The sequence below is a fragment of the Lupinus angustifolius genome, chromosome LG03 (genome assembly GCF_001865875.1).
Source record: "Lupinus angustifolius cultivar Tanjil chromosome LG03, LupAngTanjil_v1.0, whole genome shotgun sequence".
In the NCBI taxonomy this organism is placed as follows: Eukaryota; Viridiplantae; Streptophyta; class Magnoliopsida; order Fabales; family Fabaceae; genus Lupinus; species Lupinus angustifolius.
Window position 1 is genome coordinate 2,355,899 of NC_032011.1, and position 11,579 is coordinate 2,367,477.

The 11,579-nt window shown below is 32.1% G+C and overlaps 2 protein-coding genes across 3 annotated transcripts; both read right to left on the bottom strand.

Moving 5' to 3' along the window:
- LOC109343025 (NADH dehydrogenase [ubiquinone] 1 beta subcomplex subunit 10-B) lies at positions 3,487 to 5,537 on the bottom strand. Its single transcript, XM_019581135.1, has 3 exons — positions 5,173 to 5,537; positions 4,029 to 4,083; positions 3,487 to 3,766 (listed from the first exon to the last, which is right to left on the bottom strand). The coding sequence occupies exons 1-2, from the start codon at positions 5,459 to 5,461 to the stop codon at positions 4,052 to 4,054; spliced, it is 321 nt and encodes a 106-aa protein (XP_019436680.1). The 5' UTR covers positions 5,462 to 5,537; the 3' UTR covers positions 3,487 to 3,766; positions 4,029 to 4,051.
- LOC109343024 lies at positions 6,375 to 8,135 on the bottom strand. Of its 2 annotated transcripts, XR_002107151.1 has the most exons (5): positions 7,996 to 8,135; positions 7,656 to 7,791; positions 7,498 to 7,561; positions 6,709 to 7,073; positions 6,375 to 6,670 (listed from the first exon to the last, which is right to left on the bottom strand). XR_002107151.1 is itself a non-coding variant. In XM_019581134.1 (4 exons), exons 2-4 carry the CDS (start codon positions 7,748 to 7,750, stop codon positions 6,783 to 6,785), a joined length of 450 nt encoding a protein of 149 aa, XP_019436679.1. In that variant the 5' UTR covers positions 7,751 to 7,791; positions 7,996 to 8,135; the 3' UTR covers positions 6,375 to 6,782. The 2 variants fall into 2 exon arrangements, 1 of the variants encoding a protein (XP_019436679.1); XM_019581134.1 differs by having other exon boundaries at positions 6,375 to 7,073.

Here is an 11,579-nt window from a genome sequence, read left to right on the forward strand (position 1 = left end):
CCACCAAAGAAGTAGAATGGTTCTATGATCCTCATTTTTGAGGATTTAAGGATACCTAATGAAGAGGTGAGCAAAATAGAAAGGAAGAGAGAGTGGTTCTATAAGAAGAAGATATAGAATGTGATAGCAGAAAACCAAAACCATCTAACTATACTAAGAAATAATTTTTTTATATTGTTATTGCATCAATCATATTATATTTTTTATCAGCAAAAGATAATTTTATTAAAGATATATAGAAATGTACACAACATTACAAAAAATAAGGCAATGCTAATAAGTAAAAATGAATACAAATAAATATGGTTAGTAAAGGTAATTGATTTTAAGAAAATTATAGTAGACATGCACTAGATTGATATCCCATTTTAAGTATGACATTGTTGATGAGTGGGACCCATCTCAAGTAACAAAGAAGGAAGTGATTTTTTCTTTTATATTTTAAGGATAAAAATGTAATTTCATTTTAAATAAAAAAGATATACATGTCAATATATATTGTTTTTCCTTTATTTTTTTCACAACACTTCTTACTCATTATTGATCTATCCTTTTCCAATGATTATGTGAATTGAGTTGAATATGATATAATTCATAGCAAATCAGAGTTGTTGCTAACAATATAAATGAATACCGAATAGATGATAATGAACTATGTATAAATCTTTACGAAATTAATAATCCTCCCGATAAATGTAATCATATGCATGGGCATAAAAAACAAAGTAAGGAGTGATCTGCTAAGGAATCAGAATCCGAGGTTATTAGAGGTTGACAAAAACTAGCATGCAAAGGCACATGCTTCCTCGGAACTCAACTACAATGTCATGTCAAGAAGCATGGCTTTAGGATTGGATATGATGAGTTTTCAACGATGTACTTGTTTGAACAGCTACATCAATTTTGGGCATTGTTTGTATATATTATGATCTATCAATCAAGAAAGATATACATGCCAAACATAGATATAGCCAATAAAGTTTTTTCAACTGTTTATTTTGGAAGTCAAGAGAGGAAAGGAAATTGGCAGTATATAAAGTGATCTCATTGGAATCCTGCAGGTATATGAATGAAAATGTTTTGTCAAGATAATTCTTTAAACTTTTTAGATAAATTTATTTTGTATAATATATAACACTTATATTATACTTAATGTTATCAAAAGTTATTAAAAAAGTTATCTTAATTAATGGTCCTAACAACATGAATAATGCTCTTCACACACATTCATATACATTAGTTGCTATTTGCAAAACTTTTATGATCTAATTGAGCTAACTTCCATAAGAATTTTGGTGTCAAGAGATGTGAGTAATAACTGATGGGTAAGAAGCATCATTCTTTCCTATTGTAGGAACTCATCTGACACCCCTTTGGTACTGTGGTTGCAGGCTTAGGACTTGTTACATTTTGGACTATATATACATATATGTTTGTTTTTTGCTAAATTTTTACATAAAAACAACTTTTTGACTACAAATAATAATGTTATTTGACATTTTGGTAAGCTCCCCTTTAGTTCATGCAGGACTTCCAAAGTTTAGAAAAATGCTATACATTTTAAGTTGAAGTATGTTATTTTATTTTCTGTAAACTTGTAAAAACACATTTGCAATGTGTCAAAATCACAACAGACTAAATGATTTAACAATGAATCTATTTTAACTTTCTCTATTTAGTGCAGCTCACTTTTAAGAAAAAACCTTGTACTAACTCTCACATATTTATAGGTAACTCATTATCATGTGAAAGAGTGTTGGACTTATGTGGTTAAATATCTAGGTATCACATATTCAAATCAAGGGCCAAAAAGACATGTAAGTACAAGTTTCTCTCCTAAATACTATTCCAATATGTTGCACAAAATAACAAAAATGGGTATGAAATGTGAGCCAATAATGTTGACCATCCAAGTAGGAGAGTACAACCTTATCTTAGGAGTAGTAGTATTTAAGGAGCAATGAGAGAGGGACCATTTTGCATATTTAGGCTCTAGTTGAAATGAGCATATAGTAAGGAAGAAGGAAGAAGGAGCTCCTTTTGATCCAATGTGAAGGGATGAGGAGATGCAAGAGCTGTCATCTCATGCATTAGGCTACCCTTAATGTTTTGTAATTTCAGTATCTTTGCATTGTTTCAAATGTTAAGTTTTGCCAACTGCATGATGTGAGAGCAACTCATTACTTCTTCTTAGCCCACCCATTGGATTGAAGGGAGCTCTTACTTTCACCATTTTATTTTTACACTTTTCTTTTGCATGCAGATTATGTTTTCTTTCATCAATAATGACTCATTGGCTCTAGTTAGAGCCTCTTTCGTATCCGATACCGATACTCGAGTATATTTTTTTGGTGTAAATTTTCCCTCCATATAACCCAACAGTAACTTTATTTTCTTCTTGTATTTGCACAGGTTATCTTATCCAATTTTCTTCACTTTGTTACATGATGTTTCAGCAAGGGGCAGAAGATTTTTTAGCTCATGCAGCAGCAGTGTAGCACTAACAAAGGTGAAGGATGAAGGGGTTTTGATTTTTTACTTTGGCCAATGATTCTTCTTGTCTAGTCTTTACTCTAGTTGATGTTATATGAATGGAAAAAAATAACACACTTGATGGTCATATTTTTTATGCTGAAGTCCTACTCCAAATTTATATTTGTCATTCAATATGATCCATGAGCGAGTGTTTTTTTTGGTGTTATTAGTAATGGCTGAAATTTAGCTTGAGGAAGAGGATATATGTGTTTTTGATAGGATTCACAAGCTATGAAACTCAATCAACACAAGATATTGTACAGCCATATAAGTTTAGGGAGGTGCATGCTGATACACAATAGAACAATAGTACTTATTTCTTGATATTTCATTTATGTATGTACACAAATTTTAAAGAAAATTATAAGATACAGGTTAATGGCAAGTGGCAACTAATAGTAGAGGAAGTATCTAGGTTCTGTGTTTTCTATCAAAAGGGTTCAAGAACAATATATAATCTTGAGAAAAATAACTAGCCAAAGAAAGCAATAGAAGACTACAACAAAATTTCATATAGATATTTTCCCTCAAAAAAAAGTATCACAGATTTCCTACAAGTATTTTATAGTATTTTGTAAATATATGGAGAACGTTCTAATATATACTTTCCACCATATGCTTGGGTAGAGAAACTATAAGTGGTTTTATTAAGCCAAACCATAAAACAATTTCTTTTATTTCCATCTGATTTTCCCTTACAAGCATGGGCGTCTTAGTTATGGAGCTGAACAAGAGTCTCCATTAATAAGGCATTACACTTAAGTAGCTACTCAACTTGACGGGTCAAGCTCAAGCGAAGAAAATGAAAAAAATTGAGCCCATGCTAGGTTCAACTTGACTCAGTTCGACTTATTTCTAGACCCATTTTCCAAATGTTTCATCTTAACATTAACATGGAGGTTAGGTGAAGGAAAAGCTGTTACCCCTAATGAATCCAATATAAGGATGAAATTTCAGGAGGAATATATCATCATATTATTAATGAACCACACATCACAACTTCTAATGAGAAAATCTTATTTCACAATACTACTCCTCATAGCTTTTCCATACTTGTTTACATTTAAATGCTAACCAGCATTAAAACTGAATTGAGACAAGCAAAAATAATCAAGGCCAGGCCAAATATAGTTAAAGTTCATAGAAAGTTGAGTAAGGAAAAATAACAAGGATGCAATAACTGCAACATTGGCACTCCACTTAGAATTTGATTTCAGGTAATCAATCTCCCCTGCAAGAAAGGACCAAAATTTATTTTATTTCCCAGGCACAAAATCATAATTAACAATAAAAAGAATCTTTTAAGATAAAAAATATTAGGACAACCAAATCCAGCAGATTATAAGCTGTAAGTGAGTAACCTCAAACTTCAGAAACTCAAATTCTTGAGAATTTGGAAACATGAAACAGTTATTTTTAGTTGAAATTGGCTTTTCATTTGCAAGTCCAACTTTTTTATCTACAAAAATGACAGGAATGATGTTTGAAATTACCTTTTATTTATCCCCAGTTTATATCATTCAGACTCGACTGCCTCAACTTTTGGACCTGGTTCAAATAAGTAAACAAGATATAAAGAATTATCACACAAGCACCAAAAGACATTATTACAGGAAGCATGGAATAGATTCCAAATCTTTCCCTCAAAACAAAACTTAAACATAAAAAAGCCTCCAACAACAACATCATCATGGTGGGAATTAATTTGCTTTGATTACATCTAGGTACTTAAACATAACAAAAAAAAGATATATGCTTCATTTCTTTTGGCAGACAATACAAGATGAACAATCCATCGTTCCTAGCTTACTGGCAATAGATCATCTTTAAATACTATCTACGACTTTATCAAGAGAGGGACGGTAAGATGCAATGTGTATTGTGTTGCATACTAGACATAACTAAAAAGAATGATCTTTATAATTCCAACACGACCACTTTTCTTCACTCAATAAAACTTTCGCACACAGCATACCAAAAGATCGAATTTAATCATGCAAGACTATACACAATAACAACAACCAAGTCAAAGTCCCAATAGGTGGGGTTAGTAAGACTAAATGCAAATCGATGCAAGGTTAAATGCAGCGAGTAAAAAATGCTAAAAATTTGCATCGACAACTATGAACACCCCAAAGACACCTTTTAATCATTTTGACCCAAAAGAGGGCAACTCCAAGAGAACCAACCCACTTTATAATTTCCAAAAGCATTGTGCATTGAATCAACTCAAAGCTTAATAGAATCACTCCATTTACTTACTATCTCATTTTCCAATGCAATCAAAATAAACCTTTACAAAATGCAAACATAGAAAAAATCCTTTTATCACTAAGCAACAAAAAATCACAACTTGAGATAAATTATACACCTCACTTGATAATTGACAAACTTCTATAACTCTAAGATTTCTACTACGAATGTTAATAACCAAAAAACAACCTTTAATCAAGGATTAATGTATCCCTAAATTTTACCAACAACCCAAAAACACCCTTCAATCAATTAACAAAAAAAACTTAAAAAACGCAACTTGAGAGTAATGACACACACCCAAATGAAAAAATCACAAAACCCATTTCCATTAATCACTAAAAATGAAAAAAATGATATGATGGGTAACGAAACGTTTCGAACCGTGAAGAGAGGGGTGACGACCATCTTTGCCCCAACCAATACCGCGAGTGGATTCAAGATACTGATTAACGAGATGGCGACACTTCTGAAGATGATTAACACCTTCGATTCGGTAACACCAACGAAGTTTCTCTCTGATGATTTTGGCCTTCTCAATTTGGATCCATTTTTCTCTAACAATGTATTCTCTCATCTCGAGCATCGCAACTGGATCCTTGTATGGATGTTCTGGATCGAAATTGTCTGGTGGAAGTTCATCGAACTCAACATAGCTTTTCTTCCTTCCCATTTTCAATCAATGAATCACTTCTTCTCTTCTCTCTTCACCTTCTTCTTCTTCTTCAATCGCTTTTGTGTTGTGAATATTTTGAGAGGTTTCTTGGGCCCATTTTGTTTTTGTTTTTGGGCATAATATTGGCCCATTGGAAAAAGGTGGAAGAAAAATCAATTTTTTTTTCTTGTAATTGAATTGGTAAGAGAATAGTCTATGTATAGATCGAGTAAGAATAATATTTTAGTATATCATCTATTATTCATATATTAATCAATAATGATTCTTAAACAAAAACAAAATATATCAATTGTGAATAATTTATTGATTGTATAAAAAAAAACTCTACTAACCGTTTGTATGCATATAACACAACCCAAAATTCATTATTCATGTCATAAACATTATTTGCTCTTAAAAGAAATAAGAGATACGAACAACAAAAGTAAATAAATATTTAATAATGAAAAATAATCATTAATAAATATTAAACTCATTAATGCAAGAGTTGTGAAGTTTATTCTTCACAGTAATGAGTTTAATATCTTTTCAATTGTGTTTCATTCTTTATCTCGGATCAAAATATTGTTTTTTGTATTTTTTTTATTCATGTGATAATATGAGATTGACCCAAAACAAGGAATAAGACAATTTAAAAAACAGATGATGCATGCTCACGTGCCTTAACCACTTTCCATCAATCCAGAGTAAACAAACACATTTCTGCAATTGTGCTTGTCACAAACCCCACGCTTCTTTTTCACTTATAAACACATGTTTGACTAATTTGTGGACTACTATAATAAAATTTTCAGTCTATTTTAATTAACTTACTTTCAGCTAGTTTATTTTACTAGTTGCAACAAATAATATTCAACCTTGCCTTTTGAGTGTAGTGTAGACAATAATACAACTAAAGTATGAAAAATATAAATATATCTTACAAGACTCCAAAAGATTAATCATCAATTTCCTCCAAATTACAATTACAAAGGAGGAGGATCTGAATTTCAATCTCTCCAAGATCTCATAAACCTAATAAGTGAGAAAGAAGAAGACATTTACTTGTCCTTTTCTTGTCCCTAACTTGTACCCCTTTTATTCTTCAAAAAGGAAAACCCAAAAAAGAAACATTATCACCATCTCAATTACACATGACATTACACTTTAACTCATGAACAACAAGATCCAGAGACCATTATATACATATATAATACAACAACATTGAATTAAGATTAGTTCCTGTCTCCCAAAAATCTCCATTGCTCTTACAACTTTGGTGACTTTTAAGTCCTTTTCTGCTTCCTGGTATTCTCATTTTTTTCTGTTGAAAAAGGAACTATGCAACTGCAGAAATGCTGCAGTTGCGCCGATCTCTGCCGAGACAATCAAAACCTTCAATCCTCACTGCAGCTGGTGTGTGACCAAACTTCATTCTAACACAACTCCTAGCTGAGGAAGATGGCGCAGGCGGTGCCATGGAAAATGAACTAAAATTTACATTTACATTACCAAATTGCTCATCCTGGATCACAGGGTTAGAAACCCTACTTGGTGGAGAACCACAGAAAAATGGTGGCGGTGATGAAGCCACTTGCCCCCAAGATCTCTCAGGGTTATAGCAGCTTCCCTGCAAAAACAAATTGAGCAAATTTTACCTTTAATAAACAATCATGCATCAATCACCATCAAAAATTGGATTTTTTTATGAATCACAGATTGGAACAATCTTTGGTCAGATGATTTCCCTCAATCAACAATAACAACATATAGATGATGCAATCATGTAAATAATCATCTCCATTTTCTAACAAATCAATCGCCACCAGAATTTGATATCTGTTACAACTTTGAGGAACCACTTCAATCAACATTTTTTTATAATTATTAAATCCGTACCCAGGAGAATTATAGATACTAAAGTGAGAACAATTGTTACCTTATGAAATGAGAATTCATACTTTTATATATTTTAAAAAAATATGAGCATTGATAGTAATAATAAATAAATAAATAAACGATTTTTCATAGATTCCATTGAGATAGAAAATAACCTTGGGGTGAATGATATCCAAAAGCTCTGCCCCAACTCCTGAATCATGGATCTCTGATTGGTAGCTGAATTAATTTATGGAAAAAAAAAAGAAAGTTAGAATTTTTACAGAATAAATTAATTGAAATCTTCAAAAACAAAAAAAGGGTTGGTAATTACTCGGTGAAGAGTGGCCTAAATGGTCTGATATGATTATCAATGGATAAGAGACCCAATCTACGAGGTTTAGGACAAACCAATGATTCCAACCTCATCTCCTCTCTTTCTTTTCACACAGTATCTTCACAAGGAACACCTACAACACATGAAAAAAAAAGCTTTTTCAGCACATGAAGAAACCCAAAAAGATTCAAAATTTAAGACTCAAAACACATAAACTCAAACACCTTGCATGCCTAAGCTAATTTTCCAAATCTCTGCTCTAAAACAACCTTAAAAAATTTGTTTTTTTTCACAGATTAAGAGACATATAATATATATATATATATAAAGAAATTACCTGAGTTGTTCCTCGGAGAGGAGACTAGGAAGAAAATGGAACACAGAAAATTTGTTGTATGTATCAGAGGAACAAAGAGAGATAAGGGTTGGGTGGGTATTTCAAAGAGAGTGATGACCAAAAAAGGCAAAGGTGAGAAATACTAGGATACAACAAGGAACACAACTTAGTCTCTCATTCATAATTATTTTTTTAATAATATCCAAATGAAAAAACAAATGATGTGGGTAAGAATAAAATTTAAATGTAAAATAGGGATAAGGTGTTATCTTGTGAAATTTAATAAAATTAAGAGTGTACTATTTATACATTATCAATGTAAAGATTTAATCATCCACCATTTATTTATATTTAAAAGTCAATAATAGCTAAATTTTAATAAGAATAAAGTATCTCCTTGTACCAATAGTAATACTAACTTATCTCCTTAAATTCATTCGGTTTTTTGACATGTGTCTTATTTTTCTTCTTTCGAGACGTTTTCATTTTAAAATATACTATAAAAGAAAAGATAAGATACATGTCAAAAATACTGAATGAATATAAGAAAATAAATTATATCCCTGATATGAGAAAACACTTTATTATCAATTTTAATTGTGAATAATATATTGATAGTGTAAAAAACTCTTATATTACATTTGTATATATATTTTCTCTAAACTTAATTATATTTCTTAATATGTATTTCTTCTATGAATGATTATTTTGAATCAATGAATTATATTATGGTATTGCACTTATCCATAGTAGAATTGGTAATTAGGTTAATGGTTATGTGAAGTGGGGAATGATGTTTATAACCTTTTCCCCTTCCTTTCCTTTTTGATATTTAAAGTTATGTATATGATTTAAGAAGTTAATAAATAATTTAAAAATTGAATGTAATTTGAATAAAATATTTCTATTAAACTTTCATGTATTCCTACAATTACTTTTCCAGCATAAATTTGATCACAATTGTAATAAGTGGAGGAATTATTAAGAAATAATTATTAATAAAGAGTAATATATTGAACATGGAATAAAAAAATAAATAGATTAGTTGAGCTTATGCATGTAGAAAAAGACAAAGGATATAGTTTGATTTCTAATGAACATAATGGTGGGGAACAAGATGGTACGTGTTTTCTCTTATTTTTTCCGTCTTCCTTCATTCATGGCTAAATCTCTATCCAATATTGGATTCTTCGAATTTGATAAAATGGATAGAAACTAAGTTACATTTGAAAGACAAGTTTTTCAATGATAAGAGTGATAGGTGATGTGGGCATGAAAAAATAATATTTAAAAATTAACAGTCCAAATTTTAATTATTTTTAATAAAATAATATTAAAAAATTTCTTACTTTTTTGGATAGTGGAGAGATAAGTTATTGGTTTTATATTTGAAATGAAGGATAAATGCACCACATTCTTCTCTTTCTTTATATTGTTTTTTATATATTTGTCTCCAATACTTGAGGATCCTATTTTTTCTGTGTGTTCTCCTATTCTGGATGGAAGATTGGGTTTCAGATCAGTAAAGTTGTTGAATAAAGCTTCTCTGTTAAAACTTGCCTGGGAAATGAGGACCTCAAGCCAGGAATGAGCCCTGTTTTTCAGAGACAGATTTGGATCTCAATACTCCCCGGCTACAAGGCATTTCAGGTCTTCAATTTGGTCTGGAATCAAAGAGAATTGGCATGCCTGCAACTCAAACTCAATCTGGCTAGTAGGGTCTGGTCATCATATCAACTTCTGGAAGGACAATTGGCTAGGTGAGCCACTGGTTGAGCTAATGAACATCCCTTAGGAGTTACACTTCTCTCTCTTATCCTCTGTAGCTTGCTTCAGGCAGGGGACTTACTGGACAATTCCTTCATTTATGAATAGGCTTTTCCCTAACATTACTGAGAAGATTGCAAAAACTACAATAGCAGGCAACTTAGACAGACTAGTGTGGCAAAAGACTCTTGATGGTACCCTCTCCCTCAAAGCTGCTTATAATGAGGTAACGAATTACCCAACACAGTTAAACTGGTGCAAGCTGCTTTGGTCTGCAAACACTGCTCCATCAAAATCCTTCATCACTTGGAGAATTATGAATAAGATGCCTACGAATGATAATCTCAGGAAAAAAGGATGTGCAATAGTTTCCATTTGCAATCTGTGTAACTCATAGTGAGGAGGAAGATCACCTTTTCCTGCATTGTAGATTTGCATCTAAGCTTTGGGATTGGAATAAACATGTTTTCTCAATCAACCTGAACAACTCTTCACTTCAAAGCATTTTTGATGACTGTGCTAAGATGCACAACAAGCAGGTTAAATAGGTTCTCATAGCATGTGCAATAAACACCCTAAGCACAATCTGGTTTTGCAGAAACCAGAAAAGGTTTGAGGGAATTCTAACCACAATCTCTCAGGCAATCAGATGGATTAAGAGGGATACTTCATTAGCAGGAAATTCTTCCTCTGCCTCTGCCTCTCCTAATGTTGAGGACCTCTTGATCCTTAGAAGCTTTAACATAAATGCCAAGCTTAACCTGGCCCCTAGGATCACCGAAGTAACTTGGCTCCCTGATGTGAACCCAAATGAGCCAAAATTAGATCATGATGAATGCTCTACGTTCAATTCAAGGAGTCCTCACTTCATTCATTATGTGACTTTGCATATGGGCCAAAGTGGGGAAAATAATTCCCAACCCTTTTAAGTAGGGCACGGCCATGTTCTAAGCATGACTATGACATATTTATTGTGTCCTAAGATGGTTCATGAAACATTTAATTTGTCTTTTCCTATTTGAATTTCAGAATAAATGATTCTTTGAAGAACATTAATTACAGTCAACACCATTAAAGATGGCATGAGAATTTCGTGCAACTCATTCAAGGCAAATCAAGAGTGGTTAATTCCATGGAGTAATTCGTGCAAGACTTAACTTCTAGTCAAACATGATTAATTCTTGAAATGTTTTTGTGCAAAAGATTAAATTCATGAAGATTATTTGTGCCAACCATTAAATCACTTCAAGAGTGATTATTCCTTGAAGTTTTCGTGCAAGACATTCAAACTCATAAAGCCTAGCATGAAGAGTTGTTGTGCCGTCCACCATTAAGCCATTCATGAATAATTCAAGATGCTTTTTCGTGCAAGACATTCAAACTCATAAAAGCTTAGGATGGAGAGTTGTTGTGCCGCCCACCTTTAATTCATTCATGATTAATTCAAAGTGTTTTTTCGTGCAAGGCATTCAAATTCACATTGAATCATGAAGGCCATTAATTCATGAAGACCACAACTCCAAGGGGGGCCGAATTTCTCATCAAGAGTACAATGAAACCGAGACTTAAAATTAAGGCTTTTCATAGAATTCAAAGTTCTTCATTTATTTATAATTTGAATCTTTTAGGAGTTCCCATAAGGAATTATACTTTGGATATTTCGGTTGGAACAATGGGACCAACCATGGATGATGTCCTATAAATGTAACTTCGGATGGGAGAATAAATGAAGTTTGATTTCGTGTGAAAATACAAGGTTTATTCCTTCTTGTGTGACAGTTCTTCTCCCAACTTCTTGGCTGAACCAAGATTACATA

Coding starts and splice junctions, on each gene's coding strand:
- LOC109343024 (XM_019581134.1), bottom strand. CDS start 7,750: ATGAGGTTGGAATCATTGGTTTGTCCTAAACCTCGTAGATTGGGTCTC. Junction 7,562..7,655: donor TTTAGGCCACTCTTCACCGA/GTAATTACCAAC, acceptor AAATTAATTCAG/CTACCAATCAGAGATCCATG. Junction 7,074..7,497: donor TGGATATCATTCACCCCAAG/GTTATTTTCTAT, acceptor TTGTTTTTGCAG/GGAAGCTGCTATAACCCTGA.
- LOC109343025 (XM_019581135.1), bottom strand. CDS start 5,461: ATGGGAAGGAAGAAAAGCTATGTTGAGTTCGATGAACTTCCACCAGAC. Junction 4,084..5,172: donor TCGTCACCCCTCTCTTCACG/GTTCGAAACGTT, acceptor TATTTGAACCAG/GTCCAAAAGTTGAGGCAGTC.